Source organism: Ornithorhynchus anatinus, chromosome 7, assembly GCF_004115215.2.
Source record: "Ornithorhynchus anatinus isolate Pmale09 chromosome 7, mOrnAna1.pri.v4, whole genome shotgun sequence".
Lineage (NCBI taxonomy): Eukaryota > Metazoa > Chordata > Mammalia > Monotremata > Ornithorhynchidae > Ornithorhynchus > Ornithorhynchus anatinus.
The window spans coordinates 56,836,482-56,858,134 of record NC_041734.1 but is presented as its reverse complement, the minus strand read 5'-3'; the positions used below and the strand labels follow the sequence as shown (position 1 = coordinate 56,858,134).

Below are 21,653 nucleotides of genomic sequence, written 5' to 3'. Positions count from 1 at the left end.
ACTCACCCATAACAGTGGGGGATAGATCTCTTGCACAAGAAAAAGGCAAATGGTATTTTCCACACTTGTACATATCTCTAGACTGTGGCTCCTGGTGCTCAGGGAATATGTCTACCAACACTGTTGCTCTGTACTCTTCCAAGTGCTCAGTGCAATGTTCTGCACACACTAGGTGCTCAAATATCACTGACTTATTGGCTGAATGATCAATGTCCAAATCATCTGTGTCCAATATTAACTGGTATTTAAGTCAACGCTTACTACAGTATGCTTTTGCTTCAATGGTATTTGTTAAGCACTTACTATGTTCCAGGAACCGTACTGAGCCCTGGGGTAGATACATAATCCATATTGGGGAAGCAGCGTGGCTCAGTGGAAAGAGCCTGGGCCTCGGAGTCAGAGGTCATGGGTTCGATTCCCGGCTCTGCCACTTGTCAGCTGTGTGACTGTGGGCAAGTCACTTAACTTCTCTGTGCCTCAGTTACCTCATCTGTAAAATAGGGATTAACTGTGAGCCTCACGTGGGACAACCTGATTACCCTGTAATCTACCCCAGCACTTAGAAGAGTGCTCTGCACATAGTAAGCGCTTAACAAATATCAACATTATTATCCCACATGGGGCTCACAGTCTGAATCTCCGTTTTACCGATGAGGTAACTGAGGCACAGAGAAGTTAAGTGACTTGCCCAAGATCACATAGCAGACAAGTGGAGGAGCAGGATTAGAATTCAGGGTCTCCAACTCCCGGGCCTGTGTAACTTTCTACTACGCCACAATTCTTCCCACACTTTGCTTGGCACAAAGGATCTAACAAGTATTATTACGGTTGTTGTCATTATTTATGTCGATGCCCCTAGCAATGGGCCTCATGTGCCAACTACCAAGTCTTAGATCCCAAAGAATACATTTTATCCTGTACTAACATTGGGACCTAAGAACAAAGGTACCATCTCATCATTAGTAAAATATAAATCTTAAAATCAGGACCTCGCAAGCCAGCTGAGGTGCATTTCCTCAATGTTGTCACAAATCCAGGTGAGCTATGTTGGTCAGAGAGCAACTACTATAAAGAAGGACCATATATTTTCCCTTAATAAAATCAAAATTTAATGATTCTTCTTGGTTAGTTGGTAGACAGCGGAGGCAGAAGAATAAACTACTCATAAAAGCTAACAAACTGATACGGTTGAGGAATGACTGCTTTCTTGTAGAGGACCCTACCGATTTCCTGTAAATACATTTATTTTCTTAGAAAAAAACAGAGGAGCTTAATATAGACTCAAAGTTTGAATGCAATGGTCCTTACTAAGCTGGGCTTCATGTTGAGGACTCTGGTGCTGGTACTGTTGTGACCTTCTGTAAATTATTTCTCCTGCTTTGAGTGCCTGTTTAAATAACTTCTCAGCATCTACAATAGTTGTTGCCTCCTCCTCAGCCAGTAGAACATATGCAGTGGCACAACTGAAAATAAATGCAGAAATAAAAAAACAAATCACAATCGCAAGGGAAAGTTATCTAGAAAATAGCTATTTATACAGACTCTGAAGGGGGGGAAGAAAGCACTCAAAATTAGTAGCATTTTGATATTTGGAATGTAAAATCAAGACTAAAAGCAACATAGAGCAATCTGAACTAACCAGGAAAAAACACTCAGTAAGGGAACTAGCCTCTCACTAGACGTATAAAAACGATTAACTGCCACCCTTCTTTATAATCGTAACTTTAAAATGCCTTTCATACTTTTCTTCCCAGGTTCTTAGGACAGTGCTCTGCACATACCAAGTGCTCAATAAATATCATTTATTGATTCATTCCTTTTAATGAAAAGTAGGTGTTCCCTTAAATGAAAAGTGAAGGCCTAAACATCTTATCATCCCTTTCATATCCCTTTTCACATTTCTCTTCCCCAAATGCTTATTGACTTTAACATTTGGGCCCTCAAAAATAAGTGCATGATTAATATTTTACTTAAGCAGATATGACACACAAAACTGAATGTTAGGAATGTATTTTAGGAAGATACAGAGGAGCACATATTTAATCAGCTCTAGATCTAAGTCTAGAAAAGAGATGAAACACTGCCTATTCCTATGGCTTAAGCATTCACCCAAAAGGTGGATAGCATGTATCAACTTGAGCCAAACAAATTAGTAGGTTCAATTACAATACAACCTCTCCTACTCTAATCTCTATTAGTACAGTAGGGAAAATCTTACATGGAGGTAGAAGTGCAATTGTAACTTAGAATGACAGAACTTTTTTTTTTTTTAAAAAAAGGACCCTCTCAATCTTCAAATTCCTTATCAATCCTGAGTAATAGCACTGTGCTAAAACAAAGTGGCGATGAAAGTCATTTCACTTTTCATCCATTTCAAACTTACTCATTGTTTAATTCTAGTGCTTGATAGGCTGCTTTGATTCGGGCTGGAGGATTTCTCTCTCGCCATGCCTTCTGCATAACTATAAGAAAACATTTTCAAAGAGTGTGTGATAAAGGTACGCTCCTTTACAAAACATATGGTGAGCTGTCAAAGAAAATTCTGAAGCTTTCAAAGTATACATTCTTGGAAATCTACCCCTCACATCAATCTAATTAGCAGGACCAATTTCCTATTGAATTCATAAACATTTAGCATACCGGAAATATGCTCTTTCCCCAAAACCTATGAATAAGGGCTTTGCGAAATATTAATAATGGTATTTTTAAGCGCTTACTATGTGCCAGGCACTGTACTAGTGCCAGGGTGGAGACAAGCAAATCAAGTTGGACATAGTCCCTGTCCCTTGTAGGGCTGACAGTCTCAATATCCATTTTACAGATGAGGTAACTGAGGTACAAAGAAGTAAAGTGTCTTGCCCAGGGTCATACAGCACTTTATCAAACATAGTAAAACCCACTTGATAAGGGTATTATTTATAAACATGTATATGTCAAGTTCCTTCTAGGCTTCTATTCAAAGTATTTTACTTCAAGTGACATAAATTATCACTAATTAGAATCCAAAACTGAAATAACCTTCTCTCCCAAATCCTCTTCTCCACTTAATTTTCTCAACACAGTTGACAATACCCCATCCTCCATATTTCTCAAATCCATAACCTTGGCATTATTATTGACTCCTCCCTCTCTTTTAATGCCCATATTTAGTTTGTTGCTAAATCCTGTCATCTTCAGGATCCACCCTTTCCTCCCTATAAAAGCAACAAGTGGTCCAGGTATTTCAATCAATCAATCGTATTTATTGAGTGTTTATTGTGTGCAGAGCTGTGTACTAAGCCCTTACGAGAGTTCAATATAACAGAATTGGTAGAAATGTTCCCTGCCCACAATATGCTTACAGTCTAGAAGGGGATACATGCACTTGACATTTCCCAGCTTGACACCTCTGGCAGCCTCCTTGTTGATCTTCCTTCCTCTACTAACTCCCCTCTCTAATTCATACTTTCAATTGCCAAGATCATTGCTCTAAAATATCCTTTTACACAATTCCCACACTACTCAAAAACATCTGATGGTTGCCCATAACCCTCCACATCAAACAGAAACTCCTGACAGATCATCAGCTTTAAGACAGTACATAAATTCCCTCTTCCCCTTATGCCCCAGTTTCCACTCTTGTTCCTTTCAAAGTATCCTACTTAAAGGCTTCATTCTTGTCTCTCCCATCTCTAACCTCTTGTTCACACCTTCCCATCTGAGTGGATTTCCCTATCCTATCCTATCCTATCCACAGTTCTCCCCATCCTCAAAGCCTTTCTGAAATCAAATCTCTTCTAGGGGGCCTCCCCTCTTCCACCTCCCATTTCAGTATTTCCATTCCACCTAAGCATTTAATTGGTCCCATCCTGCTGTAGCACACGTGTGTATCTTATATATTCTATTTATTACTCCAGACTTATTAATTTAAGTCCCTCCCCACTAGACTGTAAACTTCCCGAGGGCATGTATACTAATTTAAGTTCTTCCAAGTGCTTAGTACAGTGCTTTGCATAACGAAGGCATTCAATAAGTATTATTGATTGAGCATTGACTGAACCTGAAACATAGAGCTACTATTTTCAAAACCATGCTAAGTCTATATGACACCGCTAAACTATGGCTTTTAACTAAACTCTTTTTCATTTTACGAGGTGTGCCTATATTTGCCTTTTCAGGGAAAGGAGGAAAAAAGGAGAATCAAGTGCATCTCTGGAAAATGTCAGTCTCTATTAAGTTTTAACAAAGCCCTGACTTGGAAGTTCACTTCAACAAATAAAAGAGTAATGTCATTGTTGCTGCCATTTAAAAAAAAATACAAATTTCACCTCCAGCAAATTCCCTTGAAAACAATCTAAAACTATGTGGTATTAATCTGGCCTACTTCAAATTTGATAAGAAAATGAAAGAGTTTATGTTTTTTTGGAACAAAACCTGCAATTACACAGAAATAGTAATGTGGAAAATGTTTGCGTTTTCCCTAGGAAGAAAAAATATTAGTCTTGACTTAGAAGAGGAGACAGTTACTCCACTTGGGCAACAAAAATACATCATTCCTCTTATCAAGTGTCACCAGTTAGCTGACAACTAATGCTTCCTGAACTCAAGCCAGTCTCCACCTCTCTAACAACAGCCAGGTAAAAGACAAGAATTTTGCTGAAACATGGCAAAAAAGAAAGCCTAGTACTGCACTTAGATGCACAGTAACAATCAGTTTAGCCTCCTAAATCAGGCTTCTCTTAGAACTGTTACAATGTAATGGACCACTCCTCCAGATACACCGAATTTTAAAATAGATTTATGAAAACTAATAAACTTCTAGATTAAAATACCGAATAATGTAATATATTGATAATGTACTATATTAATAATGTAATATAAATTTCATCATTTATACGTAATGCCCTGATACGCTTAAATACACAGAACAACTTCTGATCATACCTATATAAGGTCTAAACAAAAGGGAAAACATCACTTTGAGAAAACATTATGAGGCACAATTTTGGAGAGTTGTAAAGAATAAACATGGCCCCAAGGTGCTAGGTTCATGTTTTTCAGAAATGTTAAGAATTGGCAAATTACCACTTTTTCTACCTGTTTGTGGCCTTAATCACATCAGCACATAAACTACCCCCATTCCACACTACTCCCCATTCTTCCCACCCATCTCCTGCCCTGCTTATCACCATCATCATTATTACCAACAACAACAGCATTTACTGAGTTCCTACTATACAAAGAACTCATACTAGATAACCTGGGAAGGTGTAACAGAAATAAAAGACATGAACCCTATATTATTGCAGCTGCCGTACAATTTACTTTTTATTCAACCAGAGTGTTTCATCAGAGAAATGGCTCTCCAGATTGTATGAAAAAAGAATTTGTACACCAAGCTTATGAAGCAAAGTAATATCTTCTGAGGAAAAAGGAAGGTTATAAAGATCACAATTATAGACTGTCAATACGACATAGGCTTTCTGAATGAAGAAATATTTCATTTTCCCCGGGAATGTCAACTTAGTGTGCATAATAAATGACAGGATCCAAAAAAAAGCCTAGGATACCATGAAACCTTTCAAGAGCTTTCATAAGCATCATTATTTATCCAAGAGAGGTGAAACAATGAGTACCTGTGTCTGAAGGGCGGAGAGAGTCAGTATCACATGTGAAAAAAGTCTGATGGTCCTGCGCTGATAAGTTCATGTCATAGTACGTAAGGGGCTCCTTACCAGTCACCCACGTGTATCTTTAATGAAACACAAAAAAAGTTCAAACTGAGAACTCTGGATATAAGCCAATTTAATTAGGCACCACCTAAAATACCTCAAAAATGCTGCAAAATCTAGATGACGTTGCTATACTTGAAAACATATAATATACCCTTTATGTACACTCACTCAAAATAATTTTAAATTGCTGAGCAGCACAAGTCAACTTGTCATTTATTTCTCTTAATTATTAGCTATTCCACACAAATACATTTCAAAAAAGAATCACATCAGAAATGAGAAGTCGGTTCTCTAATCCTATTCAAGGCTTTGTGGAGCTAGCTTCTGAGTTTATGGCAGGTTCACTGAATTCTGGCTCTTTCTGTGCTAAGAAAGAGCATATCCTAATCTCCCGGAGAGGTAAAATTACACGGCTTCTCAATCTCAATATGGATACATGAAAGAATGTGACCAAGCTAGTGAAAATAGAAGGGTCCATCTGCAAGACACAACGATGCAATTATTTTATTTCTCAGAGCATATTCTTCCATCTGAGAAGAAAAATGTATAAACTTCACAGCAGCTTAAGTGTGTAAATGACAAAACGATGGACCTATTTTTACTTCACTGCACAAGTAGAGCCTTACTCCACTTCAAATACACAGTCTGAATTTTACAGTAAACCTTTTCCTTTATTTCCTACCCTGACTACACAAAGGAAGTTAAAGCTGAGCGCATGCCTAGGGGGTAACACTCTTTTTTCAGGCCTGAGTAGAACTCTGCTATTCATTTGGGGACCTATTTTTAAAACCAATGTTAGTAAAAATAAACAAATAAATAACTTCAGGTTTCTTCTGCATTTTTCATATGGAAAAAACAACCCAACATTTTTCCTGCATCAGTTTCCCAGTAAAAGTATAAAGGAATACCTCCTATATTCAGCTCCTCTGAAAAGATTTAGAGGGTTTCTCCATACTTTGCATTCTGGAAAAGTAAAATGAACAAGGGTTTAAGCACATGCAATTTTGATTTCTGGATCTTGGAGAAATAAATGATAACTCAGTGGGGAATACGAGAGGCCAAATCCACATGGCCAAGACTCATAACTTGTCAGCTATGCCTTGGCATACAAAAGGATTTCCAAATAAGTTACCATTTGAGTGACAATAAATTCTGCTTATTATCCCAGCCAGACAAGACATAAAGAAACATCTCCTGCCCATTCACTTCAACATGCACAGAGGGCAGCCCCTAAATTTGCAATTCTGGTCATACTCAGACTCCATAGGTATTTTAGTCCTGGTAGAGAGTACTAGTCAAGGCAGGGAAGGATAAATGCTTGGATCAGAAAGGTAGCAGTTTGGATCAATCAATCAGTGATGTCTGTTGAGCATTTCATGTGGGCTGAACAACGCACTAAGCACTTGGGAGAATAATAGTAACAATAATTATTATGGCACATGTTAAGCACTTACAATGTGCCAACCACTGTTCTAAGCACTGGGGTAGATATAAGTTAATCAGGTTGGACACAGTCCCTGTTCCCCAAGGGGCTCACACTCTTAATCCCCATTTTACAGATAAAGAAACTGAGGCCCAAAGAAGTTAAGTGACTTGCTCAAGGTCACAGAGCAAACACGAGGCGTAGCTGAGATTAGAACCCAGGTCCTTCTGACTCTCATGGCCCGTGCTCTTTCCATTATGCCAGGCTGCAGAATACAATATAACAGAGTTGGTAGACACCTCCCTATCCCGCAGTAGAGGATGGAGAGGAAACAATGGATTCTGGAGGTGCTGTAATTCCCATGGGTACTCTCAGCTCAGTTAAACAGTTGGCACTGCAGGTCTGTGTAACAAAGCGGGCAGAATGGCCTCCTGTGTATCTCCAATCGGTCCCGCCACTTGGCACAAAGGAGACCCCCTTCCATCCTCCCAACAGGGCAAAATGGTGCAGGCCAGATGGAGACATGAGGGGGAGGGCAAAGAAGAGGAGGGGAAAAATGGGAAGGAGAATACTCGATGGCCTCGGGTTAGAACTGCAAAGTCTTAGCAATCCTAAGCATTTTAGCAGCAGCACTAGCTACCGATTCCTTGGCGAAGTACTATGGAGCTTACGTCTACCTGACTCACGCCTTCAAAGAAAGTCTACTTTCCCAGCCCCATCCTCAATTTTGCTGCCAGGACTGATGGAACTGGTCAGGCTATAAAGCAGATAGGAAAGAACAATGTATGCTTGAAAACAATCTACACTTTCCTCACCAGACAAACTCTGCCTTGTGGTTTCGGCCTCTCCGCTGCTCAGGGGAGTACCCGGGGATGGGTTTCCATTCTCTGTCCCTCCCATTAGTGGCCGCAAATGGCTCACGGACACTTGTTCGATGAATGATGTGCCGTATTTTCGGAAGTACCACCATTCAAATATCTGAAATCAAGTGAGACAACACAGTCTTTTGACAGTTTACTTTTTGCCACAGAGTAAATGAGAGCTCAGACTGACAAAATGTCCTTCCCCAAGCTGTTCCTGATTCAAGTCAACACTTTATCTACTTCTGCTTCCACAGACCAAGCCAAACACAATGTTCCCCACTAACACTTGCTAAGCAACAGAAGAAACATCTATTTTGCCATAGAATTATCACCAGGTTTTGACCAAACTTAAGTGAATCCAGATAGAGTTTCATTTAGCAGACTTTGAATAACAACCAAAGTTCATTAAGTTGGTTTCTTCCTTTTTTTAAAATTTAGCTTTGTTATTTTAAACTACCTTGGCAGTATATTTTATAATTCATTTTTCTAAATCCAAGCAAGAAAGTATTATACACCAGCTAAGGACATTTACTATAAGTTGTCAGAACAGTTAAATTTATATATTCCCACCCAAACACTATCCTCCCCATGATTTTCCCATCACTGTAGACAACACTGCCATGCCACCTGTCTCACAAGCCTGTAACCTTGGCATTATCCTCAACTCGATCTCATTCAATCTGCATTTTTAGTCTGTCACCAAATCCTGTCGATTCTACCTTCACAACAGCTCTAGAATCCCCCCCTTCCTCTCCATCTAAACTACTGGAAAGAGCCCGGGTTTAGGAGTCACAGGTCATGCGTTCTAATCCCAGCTCTGACATTTCTCAGCTGTGTGACTTTGGGTAAGTCATTTAACTTCTCTGTGCCTCAGTTGTTTCACCTGTAAAATGGGGATTAAGAATGTGAGCACTGTGTGGGACAACCTAATAACCTTGTATCTACTGCGCTTAGACCAGTGCTTTGACGCATAGTAAGCACGTAACAAATACCTTCATTATTAATCCAAGCACTTGTCGTTTCCTGCCTTGACTACTGACTACATCAATCTCCTCATTGACCTCCCTGCCTCCAGCCTCTCCCCATTCCAGTCCATACTTCATTCCACTTCATACTTCACTTCAGATCATTTTCTTAAAAAAACATTCTGTGCACATCTCCCCACTCCTCAAAAGCCTCCAACTGCTGCCCATCCATCTCCACATCAAACAGAAACTCTTCTCCAGTGGCTTTATGGCACTAAATCAGCTCTCCCAGCTCCTACCTACCATCACTCTTCTCCCACTACAACACAGCCCACATTCTTCACTCCTCTTACACCAACCTACTCATTGTACCTTGATCTTGTCTCTCATGCTGTTGACGCTTGCCTGCCCGCTGCTTGGAACGCCCTCTACATTCAGATCTGACAGACCACCACTCTCCCCATCTTCAAAACCTTATTAAAATCATATCTCCTCCAAGAAGCCTATCCTAACCTCACATTTCCCTGCCTTTTTCTCCCTCCCTTCTAGGTCACCTATATACTTGGGTCTTTGCCCCTTTAAGGACCTTGATGCTTATCCTACCCCTATCCACAGAGCACTTACGTCTATATACTTATACTCTGCTGATTCCCCTCTCTGTAATTTAACATCTGTCAACCAATCAATATTTACTGAACACTTACTGGGTGCAGATCACTGTATTAAGTGCTTGAGAGAGTACAATATAACAATATAACAGACACATTCCCCGCCCACAATGAGCTTACAGTCTAGAGGGAGAGACAGACGTTAATATAAATAAATGTATTACAGATATGTATATAAGTGCTATGGGGCGGGTGGGGGGGGGGGGGATGAATAAAGGGAGCAAGTCAGAGCAACTCAGAAGGAACTGGAAAAAAAAGAAAAGGGGGCTTGGCCAGGGAAGGCCTCTTGGAGGAGTTGTGCCTTCAAAAAGGCTTTGAAGTGGGGGAGAGTAATTGTCTGTCAGATATGAAGAGGGAAGGCATTCCAAACTAGAGGTAGGAGGTGGGGGAGAGGTCGGAGGCAAGGTACAGTGAGTAGGACTGCATTAGAGAAGCGAAGCATGCAGCCTGGGTTGTAGGAAGAGAGTTGGAGAGTAGCAAGGTGAGAGCAGGGAATTTTTTTTAAAAAAATTAATAACAATAATAAAAAATTATGGTATTTGTTAAGCGCTTACTATGTGCCAAGCACTGTTATAAGCACTAGGTTAGATTCAGGGTAATCAGGTTGTCCCACATAGGGCTCAGAGTCTTAACCCCCATTTTACAGATGAGGCAACTGAGGCACAGAGACGTTAAGTGACTTGCCTAAGATCACACAGTAGACAAGTGACAGTCAGGGGATTAGAACCCACATCCTCTGACTCCCAAGCCCATGGTCTTAACACTAAGCCACACTGTCTACTAACTCTACTGTCTACCAACCATACTGTATTTTACTCTTCAAAGAGCTTTTGTACAGTGTTCTACACACTATATGTGCTCAGTAAATACCACTGATTGATAAACTGACAGACACCGGGCCATTAGAAATGAAGGCTATTCACAACTACATCTCCAACCAGTGTAATAACAGACATCACTCTGGAAAGGTTCAATGACGCTTCCCACCACGACACCCAAAACTTTTTCTACTTTGAAATGGCAACCAACTTATTCATCAATTAATTTAAAGTTATCTTTTTTCCAGGAACCATAGCTGGAAAAGTCACATTAAAAACAGCCTCTAAGCTCTCCATCTATTATTTGTTCATTCTTTCCCTCAAAAATTGCCTTGAAAGAACATTACCCTGGCTAATGAGCCAAAATTTTTTTTTTTAATTATAAACTCTATCCACGCCATCTAAGAGATCAAAGGACCTACTTCAAAACTGTTTTGACTGAACTACTAACATATCAAACAGCAGAGCATGTCTAGAAACAAAACAAAGCATAGCTTCCAGACATTTTGATAATGATGCTTGTAGAAAGGCAAATAGGCTACAGCAACAGACACCAAGCACGCTGTCATTTTTAATCAATTTACAGACCACCTCGGACCACATAACTTGTATATTTATAATACCATAAATGAAAAATAACACTTGAAAAAGTACAAAGCAGGTAGGTATTACAACTAAAACCTTATGCTTCCATCAAAACAGGTGCAATCTAAACAGCCAACAGTAAGTAGATTTCTTCCTCACTAAATGCCAAGGTGTTTCATGCCTGACCTGAAATGGCCTGATTCTCTGCTTGCTCTACTAACACAACTAACGTAGCTTATTATCACCAAATGTGGTCCCAGTTTGGTGCTGCGGGCCACATGTCTTGCTAGGAACTGGGCTGAAATTTCTTTAAAAACAATTCAAGGAAATATCACAAGCAAAAATGTTCATGGGATGCGAAAACAGAGGTTGTAATTGCCCTAGTCTGAAAATTCAGAAATATCGGAGTGCCTTTTTCCACATGAAATGCAGACAGGCTTTTGTGACAAACATGTAACATTAGCGAACAATTCTCCTAACTTCCGGAAAATTTTTTTATACATTTTGTTTCCTCAAACAGCGCCTCGCTATGGATGTGATTTCATTTTGAGGCTTTTACTCCTGCTTAAACTATCATTTTGAATCTTCATCAACTCAAAAAAAAGAGTTTTAAATTATTTTCTTTCTAGGACCTGTTTCTTCCTTTTATCCTGTGCTGACTGAATTCGAGTCAAAGTAAAACATCTGCTAATCTAAACATTAACCATCACAGTGACTTCTATCACAGCTGAAGTGCACCACCTAGGGACGGGCAAAGAGAACAGATGGAATAAAATGTACGACATATTTTACTTACAATTTCTATTTACAGGAAAGCATGACACTTTTAAAAAATTCTGTTCTTCGCCATAATTAATTTTTCGAAGGACACTACTTTAATGAAAACTAAAATACTACTGAAGCACTGGGTCATACTTACAAATATGAGTCCAGATATAAGGGATGAAGTTCCCGTCAGGGCAACGTAGAATTTTGGAGTCAAAGAGTTTAAAAACACCGAAACTGTTAATAGAAAAGATCAAAGTAAAAAAAAAAAAATGAACTCCAAATGAGAGATTTGATGAAAATGAAGATTTCATGTACATATTTGTGCATGCTAAAAGATATAGGGTGGTTAATATTTTTTTGAGGAAAATTTCAAACTCCAAAAAGGATGGTGTAACCGGTGATGTCCAGCTGATATGACTAATTCAAAAGGACTCCCAAAATTAAACCCCTGTTGAGGGTTCAGAACCTAGTGCTATTTCCCTCCTACTTACTCTGTGAGCTCTTAGTGGGACAGGGACTGTGTTGAACCTGTTACCTTGTATCTACTCCACGGCTTAGCACATAGTAAATACTTAACAAGTACTATATTGTTATTCATGCCACTGCCCTGTCCAAAGATACACATTTTGATAAAATCTGATAAGTCCTCCTGATTGGCTTTAGGGCACTCAGTATGCGCCCTCCTGCCTTACCTCTCTGATTTGCTACTACAACCCAGCCCACACAATCTGCTCCTCTAATGCCAGCCTCATCTATCTCAATGCCAATCCCTTGTCCACTTTGTCTCTGGCCTGAACCCCCCCTGCCCAACCCCTTTCATATCTTATAAACAATCACTCTTCACACCTTCAAAGCCTTATTAAAAGCACATCTCCTCCAAGAGTCCCTCCCTAAATTCTAATTTCCTCTTCTCCCACTCCCTCCTGGCACCCTTGTACCCTTTATTCACTCCACCTTCACCCCCACAGTACTTGCCTAGGTACCCGATTTATTAATTTAGATTAATGTCTGCCTTCCCCTCTAGACTTGTGCGCAGGGAATGTGTCTTCCAACATTGTACTCTCCCAAGCACTTTGGTACAGTGCTCTGCACACAGTAAGCACTCAATTCATATGACTGATTGACTGATTCTCTAAGGAGCTCCAAGAATGCAAGAGTGAGATAATATTTACTGACCAACAGGATGAGCTTTTTCAAAATAATTTACATTAAAATTGTTCATCATTTTATAATCTGATATGATTGACAAAGCAATAGCTAAACTGTTGCTTTGCTAAGCGGAAGGATTAAAAGGGAGAGGACAGCAGGGAGAGGCTGTGTAAATACGAGAATTAACAGAAGACAAACGGGGCTCTGATCGTGGGCCTTCAAAAGATGATCCAAAACCTGCCTGTCTGGTGATCTCTCTCTGCAGCACATAAAAATTCTTGATCGCTTTAGGGTACTCAATCAGTTCTTTTCCTCCTACTCTTCTCCCACTACACCCCAGCTCGCACACTTCATTCTTAGGCCGACTCACTGTGAATCATTCTTGTCTCTCTGGCTACCTTACTCTTGTTCATACCCAATATTCTGCCTGGCACTTCTTCCCCTTTCGCATCTGACAGAGCACTGCTCTCCCCAGCTTCCGGGTTCTTTTAATTATTATTATTTTTAATGACATTTGTTAAGCAGTTACTTTGTGCCAGGCACTGTACTAAGCGCTGGGGTAGGTACTAGCTGATCAAATTGGAAACAATCTATGTCCCACAAGGGGATCACAGTTTTAATTCCCATTTTACAGATAACTTCCCTGTGCCTCAGTTACCTTAAGTGACTTGGAAAAGTGGCAGAATCAGGATTAGAACCAGGTCCTTTGACTCCCAGGCCCATGCTCCATTGACTGAGCCACACTGCTTCTCACCTTTCCTTCAGGATGATTTCCCCAGTAAATTTCTAGCTTTCCCACCCTATATTCCCCACAACTGCTATTTCAGCACTTCACCTATGCACTTGGGTACTCACTTGTCCCCATAATCCCAAAGTGTTTTCATACATATATTTACAATCCATTGCTTCTTCCTCCCTGTAATTAATAATGGTACCACTGGTTACTATGTGCCAAGCACTATTCTAAGCACTGGGGTAGATACAAGTTAAGCAGGTTGGACACAGTCCCTGTCTCACGTGGGGCTCATACTCTTAATCCCCTTTTTACGGATGAGGTAACTGAGGCCCAGAGAAGTTGTGACTTACCCAAGCTCACAGAGCAGACATGTGTAATTGAGGGTAGAGATCAGGACTTCTAAATCTACTGTACTTTCCTAAGTACTTCATACAGTATTCTGCACATAGTAAACACTCGATGAATAGTGATTAATCATTCTGATAAATAGGGTGAGTAACTTTTTTAACCAAAGTTATTTTCAGACTGAAATGCCACTTGGGAAAATGTTCAATAATTTCCAAATTATTGCTTTGAGAGCGTTTGATTTGTTTCCAGGGACCTATCTATTGAATGTCATGCTTTTTCTCTAGCATCTCTATACCAGAAAAAGAAGCATGGCTCAGTGGAAAGAGCCTGGGCTTGGGAGTCAGAGGTCATGGGTTCGAATCCCAGATCTGCCACTTGTCAGCTGTGTGACTGTGGGCAAGTCACTTCACTTCTCTGTGCCTCAGTTACCTCATCTATAAAATGGGGATTATGACTGTGAGCCCCACATGGGACAATCTGATTACCCTGTATCTCCCCCCAACGCTTAGAACAGTGCTCTGCACATAGTAAGCGCTTAACAAATACCAACATTATTATTATCACCTCTACCCTCAGTTTTTAAATTAAAGCAACATTTTTTTATTTTTCAAATTTACATAAAACCACAAAAATCAAGATGGAGCCAGCCAGTATGGTTAATTCCCTGATGTGTTTGGACTAGAAAAAAAAAATGCACTCATTTTTAACAGTATGATGGACTTCTACCAGATCAGGGGTTGTCACTCTGGGAGTTCAGGAACCTCCAGCATTCTTCAAAACACTGTAAAGGGGGAGGCAGCCAATATGGAAGGAAGTGGGTACAGAATGGCAATTCCTCCTTTGAGACATATGATGGTTCTTTGCTTTTGTCACCTGTTTTAGGTTGTGTGGGTGTTCGGAGGGGAGAGGGAGGAGGGCTGATCTATGACAAAGGAGGACCACTTGAGGGAGGTTGAAAAACCTTGTACAAGATACCCAGACAACTTTATGAATTATTCTTTCCTGGACAAACTAATTTCTTTGGTGGTTCATGAGCAATGGAGATGTATTTTTTAATGTGACTATTTCAGTTGGGATCCATATCACATGTTTAGAGACTACTAATGGTGAAAGGTGGAAAATATACGTCATTCCAGTAATTTGGACAATAGGTATCTGTGAAAACTGAAAAACAGACATCAGTTGAGAATGGGAAAGCACGAATATAACTAAAAGTGAAAATGATAGAGTAAAATTAACTCTTCACAGGGCAATAAAGGCTCTTTCCAGGGGGCTTTAAATCTCGGTGCCCAAGTCACATGTGTTTCCTGCACATCACTGAGATTTGAGTGAAGAACTAAACTTAAAAAGCTGCTCATAATCCAAAAGGTCAAAGATTCTAGGGTTAGCTACTTTAAGAAAAAAAGAATGGCCTGTTCTTGGAGAAACAAATATGACAATCAGTTGAATTTTCAGAAGCAAACAGGATGACACTACAGTGGTTTACAACCAAATCTACTTCACTGATTGAATCAAGTGTCTTCAAGGTACAAATCACACAGGAGAATGTCTGGAGTAAGGAATAGAGGGTGGAAAGAAGACACCGGCAACCCTGAGCACATCTACTTTGGAATACTGGTTCCAAAGATAGAATGGTTCAGGAAAACAAAACACTGAGAACTTTAAGAGATTTTTTATTCCAGTTCGATTGCTGTCTTGGGCGAATACTGGAAGAGAACTTCACCTTAAACATTTTCGGCCATTAAGGGGGAACAGCACACTATCAAAGCTAAATAGTTAATCTATGAAATTGAGTAGCCAGTGTGAATATATAATAAACAAATGATGAGCCTTGTCTTTCAATACCTTGATTAATGACCGTTTCAAGGCATTATAATTACTGTAAAATAATGTTTATATCAAAGTCACTTATCTCAGTTTCACTTTCATGATTATTTATGATCAAATATTAATTTATTATAAATGCATTCCACTCTAACACTGGTTCATTGCACAATGGAAACTCAATAGGCTCCAGTACAACAGACACCCAGGATATGCGGCATGAACCAATGGACATCTACAACTGCATTGTGTTGTGATCTCAGGGTACAAAATAGTCATTTAAGAGTGTCAGCAGCTATTGTCTTTTTGAAGTATGCTTAACGAGTCTTGGGTTATGTTATCCAGAAGCAGCGTAACCTAGAGGAAAGAGCATGGACCTGGGAGTGGGAGGGCCTGTGCCATGTGACTGCTGTTGTTCTTAGGCAAATTACTTTTACTTCCCAGTGCCTCAATTTCCTCATCTGTAGAATGGGAATTCAGTACCTGTTCACCATCCTCAAACTGTGAAACCCATAAGGGGCATGAACTTTGTCCAACCTAACCCAAGGTTTAGTTTAGGTCTTGGTGCTTAACAAATACATTATTAATTTGCATTTTTCTTAGGCAACTGCCTTAAGCCCATCTATGACAGGAACGGTACTTATTTTATCTTTCTTATTCAATGTGTTACTACATAATATTGATAACACAACTATTCATTTGGGTTTATTTTCCAAAAACGCCCCAAATGGGTTCTATGATTTCCAAATTGGAACTCATTCCCCCAAATACATTCTTTTTATATGGGATGAAGTGTCTCAGAGGCTACATAAGTTCTAACAAACGGAAATGCACAACTGGCAATGAGTAAGAACTACCTGAACAGTATTCAGAACCTTATACCTTGACAGCAGACTAGGCAACACCAAATCAAGCCCTTCAAATACAAAATGTCTCTGTTCAGAAATAATGATACCTTTAGCAACTGTGTGCCCTACAGAAGTAACAACATTTCAGAAAAATTTCCTCACACATCAGGAATTGAGCAAATAGGCTAAAGGAGGAATTAACTGACAGCAAATATTCTCCTATGCAAAGGAGGAATTAACTGCGCACTCTGAGGGAAAGTGGCTTGTTTATGGTCCCATATTCATTAGAGTTCCTTGTGGGCAACCAATATGTCACTTCTTTGTTTCGATCTTCCCTATGATTTGCAGTCAGTGGGCACCGAATAAATGCTATTACTACACTAATTCATTTGCTGGAGTCAGAAATATGTTCCTCAAAGTGCTGTTCAGATGAGTTTGGCTTATACTGAAGGGCAGCTCACAATCCTTCCATTCTAAGCAGCAGTTGAGTTTATTCTCTAGTCATTTACAGAAGCCACTACTTTTGGAACTTGATTTCTGTCTCTCAGTTTCCCGGACTGCACTGCATCAATAGTATTTATTGAGCATTTATTGTGTACAAAGCAGATTCAAAATCTCTCTAATGGCTACCCATTTCCCTCTGCATCCAATCCTCTTAACATGGGTTTCAAGGTCCCCATCAGTTTTCTTCAGCTCATGTTTCGGCTCTGTTTACCTACTGCTCTCTGACTCACACTCTTCACTCCTTCCAAGCCCACTTAACAGTACCTTGTCCTCAAATCGCCGGATTCCAACCCCTGATTTACGTTATACAGGGATCTATATTCTTCCTCCAGCTTGTACCATTTGTAAATAGTTTTGACTATTATAAGTATTAAAACTCTCCAGTTCTTCTATAATGCATGTTAGGGAAATGGGGAACATTCTTCCTATAAAGTATGTCTGTCAGTTTAGAACAAGACTGCAACACCAGAATAAATATCTGCTCTATATAAGTGGCGCCAGTAAAGGAGCACAAGTTTTCCTTAGCACAGGGTTCATAAGGAACTTTACCTCCGCACTGGAAGAGAACTGAATATGATTTGTGTCTGTCTCTGTCCCCTATCAGATGGTAAGCTCCTTGAGAACAAGGAATAAGTGCTTTGCTTCTGTAGCACTGATCCAAATGCTTAAAATGACATGCACGCAACAAGCACTCTACAAACGTTAATGATTTTTCACTGTATTAGGTACTTGGGAGGCCCATTCATGATATTTATCATCAATCGATGGTATTTAGATTTAGGTATTTGGAACACTGTACTATGTGCTTGGTAGAGTACAATACCACAGAGTTGGTAGACACATTCCCCGCCCACAATGGATGTGATAGGATCCCTGCCCTGGAGAAACACAAGAGTCTAATGGGGAAAACAGGCTGACACAAACGATAAAAACCAAAGTCAGAAGATGGCAATGGTACCCAGAAATAATATACACACATGGAAAAATGAAACAATTAATACAGAAAGGGCTGAATCCTAAAGTGGCCGAGAAGCTGGCATGAGGGGTAGGGGGTTTCATCAGGTAACGTCTACTGGTCAAGGCTGAGGTGGACCTCCTGAAGAGCTTCCAGAAGAGAAGCAGCGTGGTTTAGTGGAAAGAGCACGGGCTTGGGAGTCAGAGGTGGTGAGTTCCAATCCCAGCTCCGTCACTTATCAGTTGTGTGACATTGGGCAATCACTTAACTTCTCTATGCCTCATCTTTAAAATGGGGATTATGACTGTGAGCCCCACGTGGGACACCCTGATTACCTTGTATCTACCCCAGAGCTTAGAACAGTGCTTGGCACATAGTAAGCGTTTAATAAACACCATCATTATTATTATAATAGGAATCAAGTGCTAAAAGGAACTCATTCACCTACTTCCCTGGGGGGTGGGGGTGGGGCGGCTTTAAAAAGGGGGAAGACATCACTGCCTGGCTGGCTGGGTTGGGGGCAGAGGATGGGACGCGATGCCTGCGGGTCCCATGGCACGATGCGCCCACCCACCATGCGCGGGTGGTCAGTGGACTTAGAACAATGCTTGGCACATAGTAAGCACTTACACAAATGCCATCATTTTCCACCCCCCTCCCCCCCGCCCACCCCGTTTAGACTGTGAACCCATTGCTGGGCAGGGACTGTCTCTGTTACTGAACTGTACATTCCAAGCGCTTAGTCCAGTGCTCTGCACATAGTAGGTGCTCAATAAATACGTCTGAATGAATGAACCTGATTAACTTGTGCTATCCTGAATACTTGTTTTGGTTTCTGTCTCCCCCATTTGGACTGTGAGCCCGTTGTTGGGCAGTGACTTCTCTCTCTGTTGTCCCAAGTGTCATTCCAAGCGCTTAGTCCAATGCTCTGCAGAGTAAGCGCTCAATAAATGAACCTTATTAACTTAAATACGACTGAATGAATGAACCTGATTAACTTGTGCTACCCTACTTGTTTCATTTTCCGTCTCCCCCGTTTAGACTGTGAGCCCGTCATTGGGCAGGGATTGTCTCTCTCTGTTGCCGAATTGTCCATTTCAAGCGCTTAGTCCAGTGCTCTGCACATAGTAAATGCTCAATAAATACGAATGAATGAACCTGATTAACCTTTGCTACCCTGCTTGTTTTGTTGCCTCTCTCCCCCATTTAGACTGTGCGTCTGTTGTTGGGCAGGGATTCTATCCCTTGCCGAATTGTCCATTCCAAGCGCTTAGTCCAGTGCCCTGCACAGAGTAAGCATTCAATAAGTACGACTGAGTGAATGAACCTGATTAATTTAAATACGTATGAATGAATCTGATTAACCTATGCTACCCTGACTCCTTGTTTTGTTTTGTTGCCCGTTTCCCCCGTTTAGACTGTGAGCCCGTTGCTGGGCAGGGATTGTCTATGTTACCGAAGTGTCCATTCCAAGCGCTTAGTCCAGTGCCCTGCACAGAGGAAGCACTCAATAAATACGATTGAATGAATGAACCTGATTAACTTAAATACGATTGAATGAATGAACCTGATTAACCTGCGCTACTCTGACTCCTTGTTTTGTTGTCTGTCTCCCCCGTTTACGCTGGGAGCCCGTTGCTGGGCAGGGATTGTCTATGTTACCGAAGTGTCCATTCCAAGCGCTTAGTCCAGTGCCCTGCACAGAGGAAGCACTCAATAAATACGACTGAATGAATGAACCTGATTAACTTAAATACGATTGAATGAATGAACCTGATTAACCTGCGCTACTCTGACTCCTTGTTTTGTTGTCTGTCTCCCCCGTTTACGCTGGGAGCCCGTTGCTGGGCAGGGATTGTCTCTGTTGCCGAATTGTCCATTCCAAGCGCTTAGTCCAGTGCTCCGCACAGAGTAAGCGCTCCATCAAATCGATTAAATGAGTGGGCAGCGGTGGGGAGCCCAGGCCGAGGAGCAGAGGGCGGGTCCCGGGAGGGAGGGAGGAGCCGACCCCCCGCCAGTCGGGTTTGACAGTCAGCTGCGGCCGCGGGGACGCCCCCCGACCACCACCACCATCACCACCATCATCATCATCACCACCACCACCACCACCACCAGCAGCAGCAGCAGCAGGACCGGCCGGGCCGAGCCTCACCAGCCGTCAGGTTGTCCCCCAGCTTCAGCGGGGCCCGCAGCGCGTACAGGAGCCCCAGGCCGGCCACCAGCCACAGAGAGGCTCCGGCCCCCGACAGCCCGGCCCGCAGCCGCTCTGCCCAGCGAGGACAGGGGCCCGGCGAAGGCGGGGGAGCCGCCGCCGTCGCCGCCGCCGCTTCTCCCCCACTCCCGCCGCCGCCGTCCGCCATCTTGCGCCTGCCGCGGCCCCCGGGGCAGGGAGGAGGAGGAGGCGAGGAGGCGGGGGAGGGAGCGGCGCCCCGGGAATCCTGGGATAGCGGCGGACCGAGCCCCATGGAGGGCCGCTCCCAGCGTGGCTCAATGGCAAGAGCCCGGGCTTGGGAGTCAGGAGTCACGGGTTCGAATCCCGCCTCTGCCACTCGTCAGCTGTGTGACTGTGGGCAATTCAGCGTGGCTCAGTGGAAAGAGCATGGGCTTTGGAGTCAGAGGACATCACCTCGAATCCCAGCTCTGCCTTAGTCAGCTGGGTGAGTGGGCAAGTCACTTCACTGGGCCTCAGTTACCTCATCTGGAAAAGGGGGATTAAGAGTGTGAGCCCCACGTGGGACAACCTGATTCCCCTGTGTCTACCCCAGCGCTTAGAACAGGGCTCTGCACATAGTAAGCACTTAACAAATACCAACATTATTACTTCACTGGGCCTTATCTGGAAAATGGGGATTACGATGGTGAGTCCACATAGGACCACCTGATTACCTTATATCAACCTCAGTGGAAAGAGCCCCGGCTTGGGAGTCAGAGGTCACGGGTTCGAATCCGCCACTAGTTGGGGTCCTAATCCTGGCTCTGCCGCTAGTCAGCTGTGTGACCGTGGGCAAGTCACTTAACTTCTCTGTGCTTCAGTTACCTCATCTGTCAAATGGGGATTAAAACTGTGGTCAAATGGGGATTAAAACTGTGAGCCCCACGTGGGACAAACCGATCACCTTGTATCCCCCAGTGCTTAGAATAGTGCTTTGCACATAGTAAGTGCTTAACAAATACCACAATTTATTTTATTTATTTTATCCCACCTCTGCCACTCGTCAGCTGTGTGACTGTGGGCAAGTCACTTCACTGGGCCTCAGTTCCCTCATCTGGAAAATGGGGATTAACTGTGAGCCCATGTAGGACCACTTGATTACCTTGTATCAACCTCAGCACTAGCATGGCTCAGTGGAAAGAGCCCGGGCTTGGGAGTCAGAGGTCATGGGTTCAAATCCCGCCTCTGCCACTCATCAGCAGTGTGGCTGTGGGCAAGTCACTTCACTGGGCCTCAGTTCCTTCAGCTGGAAAATGGGGATTACGATGGTGAG

The 21,653-nt window shown here is 42.0% G+C and overlaps 1 protein-coding gene across 3 annotated transcripts in view; it reads right to left on the bottom strand.

Moving 5' to 3' along the window:
- ST7L (suppression of tumorigenicity 7 like) overlaps window positions 1-21,653 on the bottom strand; it is a 52,814-nt gene that overhangs the window by 29,249 nt on the left and 1,912 nt on the right. The window contains exons 1-7 of one of the 3 annotated variants that reach the window (XM_029069530.2): window positions 20,321-20,555; window positions 11,956-12,038; window positions 7,953-8,115; window positions 6,623-6,677; window positions 5,616-5,731; window positions 2,384-2,462; window positions 1,309-1,463 (exon numbers count right to left, since the gene is read on the bottom strand). In XM_029069530.2, the coding sequence (XP_028925363.1) occupies window positions 1,309-1,463; window positions 2,384-2,462; window positions 5,616-5,731; window positions 6,623-6,677; window positions 7,953-8,115; window positions 11,956-12,038; window positions 20,321-20,528 (859 nt within the window). In that variant the 5' untranslated portion in view covers window positions 20,529-20,555. Of the gene's footprint in view, window positions 1-1,308; window positions 1,464-2,383; window positions 2,463-5,615; window positions 5,732-6,622; window positions 6,678-7,952; window positions 8,116-11,955; window positions 12,039-20,320; window positions 20,556-21,653 lie in introns of those variants that run through there. The other 2 variants (XM_029069531.2, XM_039912633.1) reach the window with 2 other exon arrangements.